The following is a 19,080-nucleotide window of genomic DNA, read 5'->3' as shown; positions in this document are numbered from 1 at the left end:
GCTCTACTCTATGCTAGGGCTGGGGTAGAAGTGGGCAGGGGACCAGGGATCTGTAGCAGCCCACCGAGCTGACTCCAGTTGTGAGTTGACTGGATTCAAAGAGCTGCTCCAGCTGTATTCCAGTCCAGCTTTGCTCTGTTTTCTTCTCCAGCTGCGAGGGTCGTGATCCAGCCAGGTCCTGACGTACGTGAGGGGGACCTTGTCACACTGATCTGTGAGGATACCAGTGGCCGGCCAAGCACCATTTACACCTGGTACAAGAACACCAAATGGCTGGCAGAGGGCCCTGCCGGTTCCCTCACGCTCCACGGTGCGGCTGGCACCGACGCCGGCTCGTACTCCTGCACGGCTCACCATGACGGAGGAAGAAGGACATCTCTGCCCGCTGCCTTGCGCGTGCTCTGTGAGTCGCTTGCAGTTTAGATAACATCCTGTCTTCACAGATGGAGGCATGCCACTGAATCCCCAGCGCTGGCGACTCCGATCACAACCCCAGGTCTTGCTGGGCTCCTGACACGACTAGCCCCAGGGACGAGGGGGGACATTTCCCTGCTGGTTACAACCTAAACATGGGTCACATTCCTGCAACATGATTTAGCTTTCAATATCTTAAGTGCACACATTACCCACACTACAGAGAGATGGTCTTTGTCCACATCGGAGGTTAATGACTCTGCCAGTGCTGCTGGCTAATGACTGTGCTTAGTTCTTTCACTTGTGCTTTTAGCTCTGTAGACCCTGGGTTCGAATCCCGCTGTCGGCCCAGAAGGGAACATTATGATCATCTAGTCCAGGGGTGGCCAACCCGCCGCTCGCCACAGAACTTCACACCTGCTCCTGTCATAGCCCCTGACCTAAGACTGAGTTATTGAAGTCCTCAAATCATGGTTTAAAGACTTCAAGGTACAGAGAATCCACCAGCAAGTGACTCGTGCCCCGTGCTGCAGAGGAAGGCGAAAAACCCTCAGGGCCTCTGCCAATCTGTCCTGGGGGGAAATTCCTTCCTGACCCCCAATACAGCGATCAGCTAAACCCTGAGCATGTGGGCAAGACTCACCAGCCAGACACCCGGAAAGAATTCTCTGTAGTAACTCAGAACCCACCATCTAACATCCCTTCACAGGCCATTGGCATATTTACCGCTAGTAGACAAAGCTCAGTTCATTGCCAAATTAGGCTCACCCATCACACCATCTCCTCCCTAAACTTATCAAACTCAGTCTTGAAGCCAGCTAGGTATTTTGCCCCCCCTGCTCCCCTTGGAAGGCTGTTCCAGAACTTCACTCCTCTGATGGTTAGAAACCTTCATCTAATTTCAAATCTAACTTCCTAATAGCCAGTTTATATCCATTTGTTCTTGTGTCCACATTGGTGCTGAACTTAAATAACTGCTCTCCCTCCCTGGTATTTATCCCTCTGATATATCTATAGACAGCAATCATATCCCCCTTCAGTCTTCTTTTGGTTAGGCTAAACAAGCCAGGCTCTCTGAGTCTCCACTCATAAGACAGGTTTTCCACTCCTCGGATCATCCTAGTCGCCCTTCTCTGCACCTGTTCCAGTTTGAATTCATCTTTCCTAAACATGGGAGACTCAAATACATGTTCTTGTCCCTTCAGATGCCCCAAGGAAGCCATCGCTGAGCTCCTTCTTAGATGCCCGGGACGGACACCAGGCCATCATCCAATGCACGGTTGACAGCCACCCGCCGTCAGATATAGCCTTGTACAGAGGTGATGAGCTCACCCTTGTGGCTTCCACCCGGGGCTCTCGTGGCTTGCCCAACCAGCGACTGAGCATTCATGTGTCCCACAACTCCCTGAAGGTGGAGATGAAGGACGTCACGTTGGAGGACGCAGGCCAGTACGTCTGCTCGGCTAACAACACCTACGGCACTTCCGCAGCATCCGTGCGCTTCAGCGTGGAGAGTGAGTGCAGGTGTATTTTTAACCCTTGCATGCCATGCCCTCTCCCAGGAGCACCCACAGGCCCTGGGGATTCAGAGAAGCTGGATCTTGTGCACTTCCCTGAAATCCTTGGGGAGACTCAGATTGAAATCTTGATCTGAGCATCACAGCAGATTTATGTGTGGAGCTCAGTGCTGGCCCCTGGTGCCAGCCTGACAGTGCTAGAGATTAACGCTGAGATTTTCAAAGCCGTCCAGGGGATTTAGACACATATCTGCCAGTAATGTCACTGAGACACGGTGGGTGAGGTAATATCTCTATGGAAGTTGGTCCAATAACAGCTATTATCTCATCCATCTTGTCTCTCTAATATCCTGGGACTGACATGGCTACAACAACACTGAAAACAGGAATGTCACTGAAACAAACAGCCATCAGAAGGGACTAACCTCGTCTAGATTGGAATGTGTGAATCCGAGGTGACTGGCACTGGATGAAAAATGGATATTATTTTCTGCTGAAAATTTTGACATAAATGAACATTTTTCAGTTTTGTTGACATTTTTGGCAGAATTTTTCTGGTTTTTTGTTGAAAAAAAACAAAACCTCAGAAGTTGTTGAAAACAAAAGAATGTCATCGTGTTTCACACACACCCCCCCAAAAAATCAACAAACATGGAAATTGTCTTGCAAAAATTTCCATTCGGACAAAAATAAAAATCTGAAAAAGCCTTCTGATGAAAATGTTTCAAGCAGCTGTGCTGATGATCCGCTAATGATGGAGCTGCTTCTGGCTCTCACTAGAATATACTCTGCTGATTTTCCTGATCTCTTCTCCCCATCAGCTGTCAGAATCATGATTGAACCGTCTCAGCAAATTCAAGAAGGAGCCACAGTCAATGTGACCTGCCTGGTTGCCGATTGGCTCGGTGGAGAGACCAACTACACCTGGTACAAGAACAGCAAGTGGCTACAGGAAAGTCCCGCCAGATCGCTCCACCTTGATAGGGTATCGAGCGCCGACACTGGGTCGTACCACTGTCAGGCACAGGGAAGGATGAGAAGTGCCACCTCCACCCTGGTCAGCTTGGATGTGCTCTGTGAGTGTCATCGGGTCCTTTGGGTTTGATTTGTTCACACGAAATAAAGGCAACTCAGGGTCTGCATTGTTGTTATTATTAGTATCTATTATTTCCATAGAGCTGCAGATGTGCCCAGCTCATCACAGGAGTAAAATTCAGACATGGGCCAAAGGCAGCACCCTAGATCCAAACAGCTCTGAGCTATGGGAGTATCTAGACTCCAAACATCCCCTCCCTTCAGATGAACCAAACCCAACAGTGATTGAAACAACCTCTCCCTTCTTCTTCTTCTTCTCCCTCTTCCACTCTCCTGTCCTTTTACCTCTCACCTTTTGGACACTAAAAAACAGCGATGTGATTTCTTGGAGTTTGTGTAGCTCTGTTTTCGGATACACGTTGAATGTCAGTAATAGAGTCGAACAATTTACAATGGGACAACTTTCCATTGGAAAGAGCTGATTGGACAGTATTGAAACATTTCACAGGAACACCTTGGTTTTGTGGAATTTTTCAAGGGGAAATAATCAAACCATTTTGTGGTGATAATGTCCAAATGCTTTATTGCAATAAGGTTGAAATGCTTCATTTCGATAATATGATAGAAGAGTCGACACTACGCAGTCAAAACGAAACTTTCTGCTCGTATCCAAAAGAAACGTTTTGATAAGGTTGAGCTGAAATGTTTCATTGAGCAAAAAACGAGGACAAAACGAAATGTTGAAATCCTGGGATTTCTCAGGGGATGGAAATTCTGTTTTGTGATCAGTTCCAGTCACGGACTCGAGACCGCCATGGGCTGCTCTTGACCATTCACCTTCTGTTTGTCAGCTGAGGCAGTCCAGTCACCTGATCTAACAATATCATTGTCTCCTCCATGCAGACGCCCCAAGGAACCCCTCAATGAACATCTTCCTGGAGAACCACAATGCCAGAGTGGGCCTCATCCAGTGCACAGCTGATAGCAACCCACGGGCTGAATTAGCCCTGTACAGAGGGGATAAACAAGTGGCTTCCACCCAAGGCCCCCGCTCAGCAGCCAGCCAGAGGGTCAGAGTGTTTCCAGCCTACAACACCTTGAGAGTGGAGATCTGGGACGTCACTTCGGAGGATTCAGCAGAATATATGTGTGTGGCCAGCAACGGCCTGGGCAATGTGACAGCCACTTCCTACTTCAGTGCACAAAGTAAGTCTGGCTGCTAGGGGGCTGTGAGACACAGGCAGAGCTATCCGCAGTGGATGAGGCTGCCATGGCCCATCGAATCCATTCCCACAGACAAGATAGGATTGTTCCCTACGGCATGTCCTCCAGGGCTTCATCCAGTCCAGTTATATCCAGTGGGGGCACAGACACCCAGAGGAGCAGGTCAGATCACATCCAGCAAGGGGACACTGAGGAACACATGCAGACACGCACATGCACATAAGAACGGCCAGACTGGGTCTGACCCATGGTCCATCTAGCCTAGTATCCTGTTTTCCAACAGTGGCCAGTGCCAGATGCTTCAGAGGGAACAAACAGAACAGGGCAAGCATCGTGTGCTCCATACCCTCTCATCCAATCCCAGCATCTGGCAGTCAGAGGCTTAAGGGAGCCAGAACACGGCGGCTGCATCCCTCACCATCTTGGCTAACAGTCATTGATGGACCTATCCGCCATAAATGTATCTAATTATTTTTTAATCCGTTTATAGTTTTGGCCTTCACAATATCCCCTGGCAAGGAGTTCCACAGGTTGACTGTGTATTTTGTGAAGAAGTACTTCCTTCTGTTGGTTTTAAACCCGCTACCTGTTAATTTCATTGGTTGGCCCCTGGTTCTTCTGTTACATGAAAGGGTAAATGACACTTCCTTATTCCCTTTCTCCACCCCATTCATGATTTTATAGACCTCTATCATATCCCCCTTCATTGTCTCTTTTCTAAGCTGAACAGCCCCAGTCTTTTTAATTGCTTCTCATGTGGAAGCTGTTCCATACCCCTAATAGTTTTTGTTGCTTTTCTCTGTACCTTTTCCATTTCTAATATGTCTTTTTTGAGATGTGGTGACCACAGCTGTATACAGCATTCAAGGTGCGGGTGTGCCATGGATTTATATAGAGGCATTATAATATTTACTGTCTTATTAGCTATCCTTTTCCAAACGGTTCCTAACATTCTGGTAGCTTTTTTGACGGCCGCTGCACATTGAGTGGATGTTCTCAGAGAACTGTCCACAGTGACTCCAAGATCTCTTGGAGGTCTGATCCCATCGAACGGGGGGCAGTGGGACACACAGACAGGTCTGACCCTGTCCAGCAGGAGGTGATGGAGCACAGACAATAGCCAAGACACAATGACTGAAACAACGTATTGCTGACCTGAAGACTCAGATGTTGTGGTAGAAGAAACCAGCCTCATGGCTTGGAGCTCTGATTGTACCGTCATGCCTGACAAACACAAGTCACTGGCCAGCCAGGAAGGGGGCTAGAGATGGCAAGGTTATATCCCGTACATCAAAGGGGGCAGCTTCACCTTTCCAAAACACTCTGCCCTCTGCCTGAGCCCACATGTTCTGCCCCTGTTGGAGTGACGGGAGTCACAGCAGTGCCTGGAGAATCACTGAGCAGGCAGCTGTCTGGATTTTCCATCGGACAGAATAATCCTCCTCTCCTTCTCCCTCTTCCTCAGCTCTCTCTGACCTCCGCTCATACAAGATCCTGGCCGGGACGTTCATCACAGCGCTGTGTGCCGTGATTCTGGCCATGGCGGCCGTCCTGTTATGGCCCTGGTAACTGCTCTTGCCGCCGTTGCGTGTCCCCATGGGCTGGCTCACGGGGGCTGGGAAGGGATGGCTGAATACAGCATGAGACTCTCCTGACGGCAGTCAGGGGATGAAGGGAGTTAGAAGTTGCAATGAAAGGGGGAAAGCCCTGGCAGAGTCTGCTGAGTGAGGAAGATTCTCTGAGCAGGGAGGGCGGGAGACACACTGCCCAAGCAGGGGAAGGAGTGCAGAGACCTGGGAGGAGGAAATAAAACCTGGGGTTGTGTGGACTTAGGAATGGACTTTGTTTTAAGGGGTTGATTTTTATTTATGTTTGTTTTCTATTACTAAAGTCAGTCCAGAAGGAAGGGTAAGTTTTGACCAAGAAAATTCCTGAAGTGAAGTTTATTTGAACAGTGCAGGAGGGAAACTGAGGCAGGCTGCCTGTGGGCCGTGAAGGGGAGCATGGGAGGCTGCTGGCCCCGTTACAGAACTACAAACCCTTTTGCTGCTGGGTGCCTGGGAAAGCCAGTGGTGAACATGAGTTGTCTGACCCACTGCTCAGTGTGTTCTGTCCTTTCCCTCCTGCCTGTGTGATGCTGAGAGGCTGTCGCAGAATAACACAGTGGCACTGTAGTGTGTGTAATACCCCTCACGACTGGCAGGTCCCCTACAGGATAACAGTCTACCATTGCTAAGAGGATTATTTCTCTAACTCAGGCAGGCCAGGTCTGTTCTTCAGCTCTGGGTTCAGATCCTGCTGATGAGCCAAGCGAGGAGTTGTGATGTAGGCGGAGGGACAGATCAGTGGGCCTGCCGAGCTGGGCTTTTTCTGCTCCTCCAGTGTCTTCTCTTAATCATCAACCACCCTCCCCGTAACATGGATGTCGCCTCCTTCCCCTGCTTAGGATAAAGAGGCAAGCGACGCGGCTGACGGATGAGAGCTCCATGGAACTGACCAGCAAAGAGGAGCAATCACAGGTGCGATTCCCCCGGAGGCTGGGTTGGTGTGGTGTTTTGGCCTGGGGTCACCGGAGCTGAAGGTCAGACCTCCACCCCCCTTCTTCTCCCCCCCGCTGTTCAAAGGGACCAAAGACAGCGAGGCCAGATGAACCGGGAGGCTCTGGCTGCTTTGGTGATGCTCCCAGTTCGTCAGGCCCTGTGGTCTGCAGCGTAGGCCTTGGGTTAGATAGTGGGATCCCAGGAGAGTGGGATTGCTGGGGTGGGGAGGGAAGAAGGGCTAATGCACTAGGGCACATAAGAGCTGAAATCCTGGGCCAGCCTTGGCATCAAACAGCATCTGGGTTGAATTTTTTCCAGTCTGCCCTGCCCTGCATATGCTGGCCTCTCAAAAAACCTGGGCATGACAATTGCATGCTCCCCACGGGCTCCCCTATCCCCATCTCTCTCCCTTCAACCATCTGCCCCTGCCGCCCTGCTGAGGTATGGAGAACCTTCTCTGTGGGCTGGGCCCCCCATTTCCCCATGCAACACGCCCCCTCACCGAGGAGGGTAGTACTTTGTGCCTGAGGGGGGGGGTCTGAAAAGCTGCAGGGAGGCTGGGGGTGTACACGTTGCTTAAGGACTGATCCTCCACTGGTACAAATTGACGTCGCTCCATTGACTTCCCAGGAGCTCTGGCCATTGACTGACCCATTGACTTCAGGGGAGCCAGAGGCCTGGGCTAGGGCTGGGATTGCAACGCCCAGGCCCGGCGCTGGCAGAGCAGAGGTAGGCCAGAGCCAGGCCTGGAAGCTGGGCAGAGGGAAGGCTCAGAATAGAAGGTGACGCCCGTAGAGCTCTCGGCAGACAGCCCTGCCGGAGGGTCAAAGGGAAGCAGGCGTCTCGCTCTCTGGGGCTCCTGGTCCGTTGCTGAGAGCGAAGCTCACAGAGGCCCTGGGTTTGGAGCATGGCCGGGGCTCTGCCTGTGGGTCCTTGTTCGACGGGCTGATTTGGGGGCACTCGGGTTTTCCCCCCAGCGAATTGCGACTGAGCCGGAGTCTGTAACTTCCCCAGGTTGACGACACCTCCTCGACCAACGGGTAACCCCGCCGCCCCGCTGCGCTCGGGGGGGGCCTGCACGGCCGCAGCACCGATAATTCCCCTGCCCGGTCGGATCGGGACCGCAAGACCCCAGGCAAGGGGGAGCAAATCCACATTGCTTGGAAAGCGAGCAAGAGACTGAGATATCCAGGGTGCAAGAGCTAACCCAGGGCCTTCCCTTGGGCAAGGCTGCCCACCAGCGCTGCTGGGATCAGCAGGTTTCTCCCCCTCCTGCTCTGCGCCTTCCAGCCCCTCTCACCTTCCAGTCCTTCCTCCCTCAGCCTTCCTCTTCCTCCCCATTTTCTCCTCTCCCCGCTCCTTCTCTGTCCCTCCCTGTCCCATCCCCCCCCCACCTACAATGGAAGTTGTTCTCCCCACCTGGCACATTTTTAGTGCCCCCCCTAATTTGTAGGGAGTGTTTGTCAAATGCAGGAAAGCTGGAAATATCCAGAACTGAGCCCAGGGCGTGAAAAATCCCAGGCCGTTTTTTTACATTGTAAATACACTGAGCGTCATTCCCACTCTCCCCCTGTAGAAACCCACGCCAGCCGGGGGCTCTCCTTTGCGCCTAGTGATTCTGCCAAGCCCCTGCGTTTGCAATCCCTGCCCGGTGGGCTGCGGAGCATCTCCTGGGTCACACAATAAACGAAGGAGCAAAGAGGCCCGGTGTCCGTGTCACGAGGGTTAAAAGGGACCCCCGCCCCCTCTGGGCCTGATTCCACGTGAGGGAGGGAGGGCAGCGAGGAAGCTCCCCCTTGATATCACAGATGCAGGATTGGGCCCTTAAACCTAGCCCTCCTCAAGGCCTTTTCAACATACTCAAGGAAAGCTGGCCGTGTCCTCGGCATCAAACCACCTCTTCTCAAAACAAAAGATATATTAGAATTGGAAAAGCTGCAGAAAAGGGCAACGAAAATGATTAAGGGGATGAAACAGCTTCCATCTGAGGAGAGATTAGGGACTTTTCAGCTTGGAAAAGAGACGAGTAAGGGGGGGGATATGCTAGAGGTCTATAAAATCATGAATGGGGTGGTGAAAGTGACTAAGGAAGTGTTATTTACCACTTCACATAACACAAGAATCAGGGGTCACCCGATGAAATGAACAGGCAGCAGGTTTAAAACGAACAAAAGGAAGTATTTCTTCTCCCCCCTCCCCCCACGCACAATCAACCTGTGGAACTCATTGCCTGGGGATGTTGTGATGGCCAAGACTAACTGGATTCAAAAAATAACTAGACAAGTTCATGGAGGACAGGGCCATCAATGGCTATTAACCAAGATGGTCAGGGAGGCAACCCCATGCTCTGGCTGTCCCTGGAATCGGAGAGTGGACTACAGGGGATGGATCACTCGATGATCGCCCTGTTCTGTTCATTCCCTCTGAAGCTCGTGGCATTGGCCACTGTCGGAAGACAGGACTCTGGGCTGGATGGACCATTGGGCTGACCCAGTCTGGCCGTTCTTAGGTATATCCTGCAGTGTCTTTGAACTGACTGCCATTCCTAGGAGGCAGGACCTACAGGCTGCCAGGGGAGGCGCATCATGGGCCATTTGTGATCTTTCCAGCCTGTGCGTATCTCTGAGGACCTGCATCCTTGCCCTGGGCACACACCCCGTCAGGGAGAGCGCTCAGGTCCAAAGGCCTGTTTTGTGCTATAGGGCCCGCCTGGGAATTGGCAAGGCTGGCACCTGGTGGTAAGCCGGGGAAAGGCACGCTGCAGACCCCGGTTTACTCTAGAGTGCGGCATGTTGCTGGAGGGAATGGTCTCACGGTCCCTTTGAAGAGCAGGTGTGGCGGAGTCCTCACAAGATCCTACGGCTCCATCCACTGGTCCCATTGGGCCTGGGAGCACGTGTAGCCCTTTGCATTGGGGGCAGGGAAGCACCTTGCTTCTCAAGCCCTCCTCAGGGTTGACTTCAGTGGGAACTGCAGGTCCTCAGCCTCCAGCCCTCGGCCTTCGCCCACACTTCTCTTCCTACCCTATCGTTTGCAGGCGCAATTAGAGGCCCCCTAAAAGCATCAGGTCAGGGCCTCCTGGTGCTGGGTGTTGCACACACTTAGTAAAGGCCCACCCAGAGATTACAGCCTACACAGATGGGAGAGAACACACACAGCAAGGAAACTGAGGCACAGAGTGTGACTTGCCTGATCTGACATGCAGCAGCTGCAGCAGCCCTGGGACTTGAACCTACATCTCTGTGACCCACATCTGCTGCCTTAACTCCCCCACCCATCAGCTCCCCTCTGCTTGTGCACCTCAGGTCGGATTCCTTTCCCTGCGAAGGCTGTCCATGGAGACCCATCGACCATCCGATTCACCACAGGGCCTGGTGCCAGAACGGCATGGTCCGCTCTGCTTCCAGCTGCCCCGCTTCGGCCTCTCTGTGTGACGCTGCCGGCCTGTGATTGACAACACAGAACAAAGCCAAAGAAAGATCTGCCTCCTGCAAGGAGATGCCGCTCCATGGCGGGGCAGGCTGCTCCCCGCTGACATGGGCCAGCCAGAATCTGCAGAGAGGGCTAGGGCGGGGGCAGCTAGAGATGAGGCAGGCAAGTATCCCCGGTGATTCTTTAAGGCGAATGAGCAGCATGAATATCTGGTGCCCTCCAGTTCACGTGCCTCCTTACCGGGTGCTTAGCTAGCAAGGTGCCAGGCACCGGAGAAGGGCCTCAGCTTGTTCCATTTAGTTTCCTTCTGGCTTTTCCCAACATCCGCCTCTCACCTAAGAAAGCCAGCCCCTTTCTTGACCCCCTTCTCCGACAGTTGGAGCCTCCAATCTCCCTATCCTCACTGGCAACGTCCATCTCCAAGCCGTCACTGGCCCCGGCGGCTACACTGCAGCTGGAGGAGTTCCTCTTCTAAGGATGCCACGGGCGCAGGTTCCGGCAACGGCTGATCCCCCAGGCAGCCGGTCTCCAAGCAGCGTTCTCGGACTATTGGTAGCGAGGTAGCTAGAGGAGCTGCAAATCACGCCCACCGTGGTAGACCCCTCCCATCTCCCCAGGATTCCCCTCTGCGGCCAGCTCCCACAGCAGCTATTCTTCCTGTGACCGCTTCCAAATAGTGGGCCTCCTTCCAGAAACCCTACAGTGTCCCACAGGCTGGGAGGCAGCTGGAGGAGCCAGACCTGCGCCTCTGCCACCGAGCTGCCGTGTGACCTTGAGCAAGTCACTTCCTCCGATGTTCCCTCCTCGTACTTTGTCTCTACTGTGAGCTCTTGGGGGCAGGGACTTCTCTCATTAGGGATGTATACAGCACCTGTCCATGCCCTGATCTTGGCTGGGGCCATTAGGTGCTGCCGGCCAATGGTCTTATTTCTTATAACCACAGGCTCCCAGTCTTACAAATACAGATCCTCTCCAGGAAAGTCCCCTCAGGCAGCAGCAGGATCTTTCCTGAGAGCATGGTGTCTATGTCCTCTCCAGCCCTGGGCGTCAGTGCCAGTGCTATTGTCTACAGCGTGCATTCCTGGCCACAGAGACCTATCAAACTCATCTCGCACCGCACCACTGAAGAGCCATCGGCTGGTATCTCCCTTTGGCTGCAACAGACCTATGGCCAAATCACAGCAGATTGGGGTTGGAAGGGAACCCAGTAGTTTATCTAGTCCAACCCCCTGCTCAAAGCAGGACTCCACCCCAGCTAAATCATCCCAGCCAGGGCATTATCAAGCCACAGCTTAAAAACCTCTAAGGATGGAGATTCCACCATCTCCCTAGGTAACCCATTCCAGTGCTTCACCACCCTCCTAGTGAAAAACGTTTTCCTAATGTCCAACCTAGACCTCCCCAACTGCAACTTGAGACCATTGCTGCTTGTTCTGTCATCTGCCACCACTGAGAACAGCCTAGCCCCATCCTCCCTGGATCCCCCTTTCAGGTAGTTAAAGGCTGCTAGCAAATCCCCCCTCATTCTTCTCTTCTGCAGACTGAACAAGCCTAGTTCCTTCAGCCTCTCCTCATGTGTTGTGCTCCAGCCCCCTCATCATTGTTGTTGGCCTGAGGCTTTTAGCTTGACCCTGAGGCCAGGTTAGGGCTGAGGTCCTAACTTGGCATTTACACATTCTTGGCCTACGCTAAGCTCAAATGGAAGCCAACGGGTGCTTGTGTCAGGAAGGACAGAGTGCAGGAAGGACCTTGGGCCCCTGGGCTGGATTGTCCAGAGATAACAGTCACCCCTTCCCTAAACCATTTGCTAATCACTCCCCACACAGACGTTCCTGATGATGCTAATTCGGTGAGCGGCTGCTGCGAGAGAGAGAGAGAGACTTCTGTTCCCTCGGGCTGAGAGTCCCTCAACTCATGTCATGCAGGGCGCTAAAGAGCACCAAAAGGGAACAATTTTGGTTCACTACCAGACATGGCAAGTATGGACCCAGTGATCTCCAGGGCCAAGACTCCATCCCCCCATTGTCCGTCTCCTGAACCAGCCACACTGATCCCTGCCAAAACGGCATAATATTCATATTTCACAGCATCAAATGAGATTCTTTATGACTCTATCTATCCATCCACATAGACACCCAGCTATCTAGTGGGCTGCCAGGTCTGGAGGTGTCACTGAGGTTTAGACCAGCTTTCTGTTTAAAGCTCAACTCCTCTAAGTGCTCTCAAATGCGCCCGGTTACTTGGCTCTATCCTTCACTGGCCTGAACGACAGGTGGCACTGTGAGGCTGTGTTATCCTCTCCCAGCCGGCAGGAAATCATGCAGGCCGGGTTTGAACTGGCACAGTGCTCTGCGGGTGAGAGGGGCCGTATTTCATTTAAGGACGTTTGGATCTTTTCAAAAGCAGATTGACATTTCTTCAGGCGTTTGTTTTGCTCACATGGACCTGGCAGCATGGACTGATCTAGATGGTTGATATCTTCTCCTGCTTATTTACTGACCGGAAATAGTGTACTGTGACTGATCCTGGGAATGTTTACAAAAAAAAAAAGTATGTTAATCTGTGTTATGCAGCAGGTCAGATTACATGATCATAGTGGGTCCCTTCTGTTTTTATAATCTATTTTATTTCTAAGGCACTTATCCCTTTGATACTCGAGCCACTAATTCACACACAGAGGTTCTTTTCTCAGACATTAACAGCCATTCACATTTCCCTGTCCCAGATATCCCCCGAAGATTTCACATTACTAGGATTCAAGCAAAAATATAGACCAGGCCTTGGTTAACACTGGTTCAGCATCTTGACCCATAAATGGGATTAGACACGTAAACCCATCCCACGTGCACAGGGTTAAACCGACCATGGTTTTTGCTAAGGGGAAGAATTTCCTTCCATGTCTCCATGAAAAATGGTCGCTTACCTCTGCCTGCCATGTTAAACGAGGCGTCCACCAATGGAAGTGATCGTATTCCTGGCATCGCATGGGCACAGACTGGACAGCCCTTAGTCCTTGGTTCCTGTCCTCACAAAGGGAAAGGTCCCCAACATGAGAACCTGAGCGTGGCATGCCACATCATTGCAGAGCGCTAGGGAAATCAGAGACGGGAACCAATTGCAGCTGGCATCTTCACAACGTAGGCCCTTAGACCCTTACTTAGTTATTTTGTAAGTAACTGATCATTCCCAGCTGGATCTCGGCTCCCCTGACAAATCTTTGATCCCCAGAGTGCCCTGCGTTAGCCCCACGCTGTTGTGTTCAAGTCGCCTCCAGGGGAAGGAGCGAAACCCTTCTTGGTGAGCTGAAAACACGGCAGATCACAAAAAAAGGTCACTGCCGTCGTACAGAGTCAGTTTTGCAAAAGAAATTTCAATGATAAAGCCTAAACTCTTAGCCTAAACCCACACTTCTGAAAGGCCCAGGCAGTTTAGGGACTGTTTCTGCCCCCCTTGCACGCACCAAGTGGGGCACATGTACCACTGTTGTAAAGTGTGCTCACTCCCCTCCACTGGCCGGTCATTGTTTCTTGGCTGGTGGTCACCAGGATCACGGAAGGCCATGGGGGACATGGTGTGGTGTTGAAGATGTTATTGGAATCTGCAGCAAAGAAAATCTCTCCCCCTACTTCCAGCCCTTCAAAGTCAAGTGTCCACTTCTCGAAAACCCACAGCGATCGGTTTTATTGCTACCACCAACAGATTTCCACTCCCACCCCCGGCCTCTGACTTTTATAGTCAATGTAAGGGAGTCGTGAAAATGTTTGACTGCGAATAAGGGGTTGCCAGCCTGAGACGGGTGAGCGACACTGACACACAGGATAACAACCTATGACTGCTAGCGGGGTTACTCCTATAGCACAGGCCTGTGCTGTGTTTCCTAGGGTGCTCAAGGGTCTGGGTTCAAACCTCCTGAAGTGCCCGCCTCTAAATACCGTGCACCCTGGCCAAACATGGTGCTGTCAATTTATTAACTCTGACAGTCCACCAAGCCTGCAGCGCTTTGTCCCTTCTCTGGCCATGTTGCTTATAGTTTCCATCCCTTCCAGGGTAGTCAGAGCTCCAACAAATAAAGTCTAATGGTCTTTGCCCCCAGCCTGGGCTCAATAGTCTTTGCCCTCCATGCATCAGGAGGACTCTTACATCCTTTTCCCGGGTGGCAAGTGGGATGATCCAGGCCCTGCAGCCAGGGACACAGCACTACGCAGCTAAGGTCTGTACTCAGACTCTCTGCTGCTTTCCTGGGCCACTTCCTACCTTCATCTGCTTCCCAGTTCCTCTCACAGAGCAACTTCTTCTGGTGCTCTGTCCCTGGAGGTCCTTTGAGCCATTTCCTGCCTGTCTTCCTTCCTTCCCCAAATCTCTAGCCACGACCTTCTGCCCGGTTCTCCCAGCAGTTGATAGTTCCCCAGTTCCCCTCAGCGGAGGCGGTATCTATTCTGTCTCTGAACCCTTCAGTGCCTGTGGCAGGATGGATCCCCCATCACTGGCCCCACTGGGGACAGGGCAGGCCTGCTGACTGTGGGGGGCACATAGCGTATGCACAGTCGCTGATCAGCAGAACCCCAAGGGCTCTCCTGCAGCCCTCAGACAGAGGCATGGCGGCTCATTCTGGGGCTCTGTATTAGGGGCCCTGGGTGTTATTCTGCCGCTGGTGCGAGCAGGGCTTGGGCTGGCCCCTCGTACCATGTCCAAGGCTGCTCCCCAAAAGCAGTGGCGTGACTCTGGGCATAGTCTGGGGTTGCTGAGACCAGAACCTGGCCTGCAGGGCGGAGAATGGACAGGAGTGGGCCGGAACGAATCCAAAAGGAATGGTTTCTTGAGGCTGCCCCACACAGGCATACCCTGCGGTTCTCTTTGGCCCCCCAGCCCCACAGCCTGTTCTGCTTGGGGTCACCACAAGGGGGCTCCCTATGTCCTGGTCTGAAATACATGGGGCTATGCTATAAGTGTGGGGGAGCTGCATAAACACCAGAACTGCTGTGTGTGTCACCTATATACGGGACGACCTGCCACCCCCACCTGACCCGTCCTTCCTTAGAGCGGCTGGGCCAGAGCCGGATGGCATCTCCATGGCAACCGGGGTGCAATCAGACACGATGGCATTAGCATATTGTTACCGTGCAGCATTCAATCGATCGGTTACCAAACATACCACGTAGTGTCACTTGGGAAGGGAACGCAAACATAGAAATCTGGGCCCACGTGTTTGGGCCAGCAGACAGCTGTCGCTGTCGGGACGTGTCAGGCTGCACAGTGGAGACACTGGTTGTAATTCCACAGCTCTGTCACATGCAGCCTGGGCTCTGCCACACAGACGCTGGCATCACTGGCAGCTGGGACTCATCGAACGCTCCACTGTCGTGCAAAGCACTGCCTAAGGCGATGTTGTACCCAGAGCTGTTTGTGACTCACCCTCGTGTTCTGCAGAGAAAGAACGGGCTCTGGGTCCTGGGGCCTGTATCTTCTGTCCCTCTCCCCACGGCTATGCGGAGCCGAGCATCCCCTGGGTCGGCGTTCATGGCGCGTCCCCTGTAAGTATCCAGCTGCAGCTTGTCTGCAGTCTGGAGAAATGGATGGTCCAACTAGCCAATTGAATTGGAGGATTACCATGAATCTCGGTCAACTCACATCATGCTGAATGAAGCACGTTGGTTTAAGATCATTGGTTTCAATCTGTTAAGTCATGACTTTCACGCCAAACATGGTCGAGCCACTCACATCCCCAGTGATGTATCAGATGCTGTCCCTACTGAATCGTCCCTCTTTCGCGATACGATTGAAGTCAGTGGGTTTCCAATCGCAAAGGTATATGAGTGAAACATGGAGCCCACAAGTTCTCCGGAGGCGTAAGCGTCCGGCAGCATATGTTGGTGACATTAATAGTCATTCTAGCAAGTGGGGTCATGTAACTTGATTCAAGGTCTAGAAAACCTGACCTATGAGGCAAGACTGAAAGAACTGGGCTTGTTTAGCCTGGAGAAGAGAAGACTGAGAGGAGACATGACAACAGCTTTCAAGTCCATAAAAGGTTGTTACAAGGAGGAAGGAGAAAAATTGTTCTCTAACCTCTGAGGACAGGACAAGAAGCAATGGGCTTACACTGCAGCAAGAAAGGTTTAGGTTGGACATTACGAAACACTTCCCAACTGTCAGGTGGTTAATCACTGGAATAAATTACCTAGGGAGGCTGTGGAATCTCCATCACTGGAGATTTTTAAGAGCAGGTTCGACAAACACCTGTCAGGGATGGTCTAGGTATTACCTAGTCCTGCCATGAGTGCAGGGGATTGGACTAGATGACCTCTTGAGGTCCCTTCCAGCACTATGATTCTAACTGCAGACCCAAATGGTGAACACCTGGTGGAGTGGGCAATAATTAATTATCTCACATTGGTCCATGATGCTAAGCAGCGTGGTACCGTCTATTCAGCATGTTGGAAGAGGGACAATTGCCCAGACCTAGTGGCTGGTCATGTCATTTGCCAATCACTGGCAACCAGCGGCGTGGTATTACACTTAATGATTTTCCACGTAGCCAGCATCATCCGTCATTGATTCAGATGGGAACGCGTCTTCCGATTATACGGAGCGTGCCGAAGTTGAGATGGGATTTCCGGAAGGCAGACCGGGACCGCTTTGCAGAGCACTTAGAACGGAGCGTTGTAACCACTCTGGTAAACATCATCTCCGTGGAAGACACAAACCATCGTTTTTGTGGTGCCATTTTTAAAGCTGCCAGTGCAACAATTCCCCACGGCTTCTGCCCCATGCACAGCCAATGATTGCGCAGATTTGCTGAGGCAGTCTGAGCAGCCAGGTAATCCGGAGATGACGGATCATCTCCGAGAATCACTGGATGCCGCTCGCCGGGCTTCACGGGAGGAAGCGACAGTGGCGCTTGACTTTACGCAGTCATGTCCAGAAAGCCAGAGCTTAATTCATCGACTCGATGCAGCTCAACGTCCATGTGCACAAAGCAGGCGCCAGTGACTCCAAATCAGACTGACGACAGACATCTGCTGAAGGTCGCTAAAGCTCCTGTGGACGGAGTAGTCAAACAACAGGTACACGATGAGAGGCGGTGTTTTCTAAGGAGCCATCCAGTCGATAGTAAAATGGAGCCATTGACTAGCCTGGAACTGGATAAAGTGCTGAAGAATTCAGAAACGGGCCCAGCTCCCGGATATGACAGCGTTGCCCCTGAGGTCATGAAACTTCTGGGTCCTCATGCTTGGAAATGGCTTCTTCGGTTTTTCACCAGCGTTCTGCGGGAATCCGAGTTGCCTAGAATCTGGCGCCAAGCAAAGGTCATTGCCTTGCCGACACCGGGGAAGGTCCACGCTTGCCTTCGAGCTGCAGACCAGTTTCACTCCTAAGCGTCTGCTTTAAGGTGCTTGAGCGTCTGATTCCACAGAGAATGTCACCGCCCGTGGAAGGCACGCTGGCACCGGAGCAAGCTGGTTTTCACCGCAGTCATAGTACACGTGATCGAGGGCTGGCCCTTACAACATTCCTCGAAAAAGGATTGCGACCGAAGCTGAGGACTGGGTCAGCTTTCCTTGACCTGACCACGACATGTGATACGGTTTGGGACACAGACCTTTTGGTGAAGTTGTCCAGAGGAACTATGATTAGTATAGGTGATGGGTTTGTTTCTGAGACCTCGCCATTTCCGTGTGCATATCGGTGATAGAACAAGTGCTTGGAGGCACCAGAACAGCCTCCTGCCAGGATCAGCATTATCTCCAATGTTACTCAACTGATATTCGAATTACTTATATTCAGATGACCTACCGAATACCCCGTCTCCTTTGGGACTGGGAATAAACTGAATATCGTCGTGCTCTTTGGCGTAAGGACCATCTATCACAAAGGCAGGCTCACGTGGGTGGCGAGACAGACAGGAGTGCCCCAGGGGACTGTCTGTGACTCCGTGGTTAAGCTGTTATGGTGCCTGAGTTTACACTTGATGCTTGGTTGGTGAAATCCATGTATAGAACTCACAGCCCATCCGGGGTTTGTGCCCTGCTTCCTCACAGTCTGCCCGCAGGCTGATACTCATGCTCTCGAGTCACTGCAGGGCAGCTTGACATGGAGAGGCAACCTGTAGAGGAGACTAGAAAGCGACTGGCTTGTTTAGCCTGGCAAAAATGCCGAGTGAGAGGGGCTCTGATTGCTTTCTATAAACAACACTGGGGACACTGAAGAGCTATTGACGCTGAAAGACAAGGGTGGCCCAAGAACAAATGGGGAGAAACTGGCCAGGAATAAACTGCGGCTGGAAATGAGAAAAAGGTTTCTACCTGTCAAAGGAGGGAGGTTCTGGAATAGCTCCCCCAGTGGGAGTGGGGAGGGCAAACAACCGAACTGGTCTGAAGAGAGAGCGTGACAAGTTGATGAACAGGATGGCTGTGACAGCAGGGACTGGACTTGATGACCCAGGCGCTCCCTTCCAGTCCTGGATCCTAACTATCATGTGTAGACAAGGCCAAAGATAGACGAAGAGAAACAGAGGCACGGACTCTGCCCTAGTAACCCAGCAGGTGAGTGGCAGAGGCCCTTTGCCTCCTCCCAGCTATTTTTGAGCCTCAGCTGCTCGGTCACACCTGGAAAGCAAAGCCGGGTGCTCCTGTGCCCGCGTGCGCGTGGACTAGCTGCAGCTGCCTTTCGTCTCTCAGTCTGTCTTGGCTCCCTCCTTTTCCTTTCATTCCGGGGCAAAGCATCTTAAGCCAAATCCTTCTGTAGCCCGGTTTAAAGGCAATGTGAGTAGCTCACACTAGGTCAGAAGGTAAACTGGAGGCCAGGGATTTACCATCTGGCAAAGTATCTTCTAAAAAAGCACCAGACCTTCCTCATCCAATAAATCCAGCTGAGCATTAAATGTGACTCGCTTTTTATAGTCAGCCCTGGGACGTCTG

General features: G+C 52.2%; 1 protein-coding gene across 2 annotated transcripts in view; it reads left to right on the top strand.

Moving 5' to 3' along the window:
* SIGLEC1 (sialic acid binding Ig like lectin 1) overlaps positions 1–8,434 on the top strand; it is a 30,957-nt gene extending 22,523 nt beyond the window's left edge. For both annotated transcript variants that reach the window (XM_067533484.1, XM_067533483.1), the window contains 7 exons: positions 152–403; positions 1,620–1,928; positions 2,753–3,007; positions 3,870–4,172; positions 5,656–5,755; positions 6,637–6,709; positions 7,745–8,434. In XM_067533484.1, the coding sequence (XP_067389585.1) occupies positions 152–403; positions 1,620–1,928; positions 2,753–3,007; positions 3,870–4,172; positions 5,656–5,755; positions 6,637–6,709; positions 7,745–7,774 (1,322 nt within the window). In that variant the 3' untranslated portion in view covers positions 7,775–8,434. The remainder of the gene's footprint in view (positions 1–151; positions 404–1,619; positions 1,929–2,752; positions 3,008–3,869; positions 4,173–5,655; positions 5,756–6,636; positions 6,710–7,744) is intronic.
* The last annotated feature ends 10,646 nt before the right edge of the window (positions 8,435–19,080 follow it).

The sequence above is a fragment of the Emydura macquarii genome, unplaced genomic scaffold, assembly GCF_026122565.2.
Source record: "Emydura macquarii macquarii isolate MOO-44397 ecotype Brisbane River unplaced genomic scaffold, CSIRO-AGI_Emac_v2 contig_3345, whole genome shotgun sequence".
Classification (NCBI taxonomy): Eukaryota; Metazoa; Chordata; order Testudines; family Chelidae; genus Emydura; species Emydura macquarii.
The sequence above is the reverse complement of the archived record's forward strand: the minus strand, read 5'-3'. Positions and strand labels throughout refer to the sequence as shown.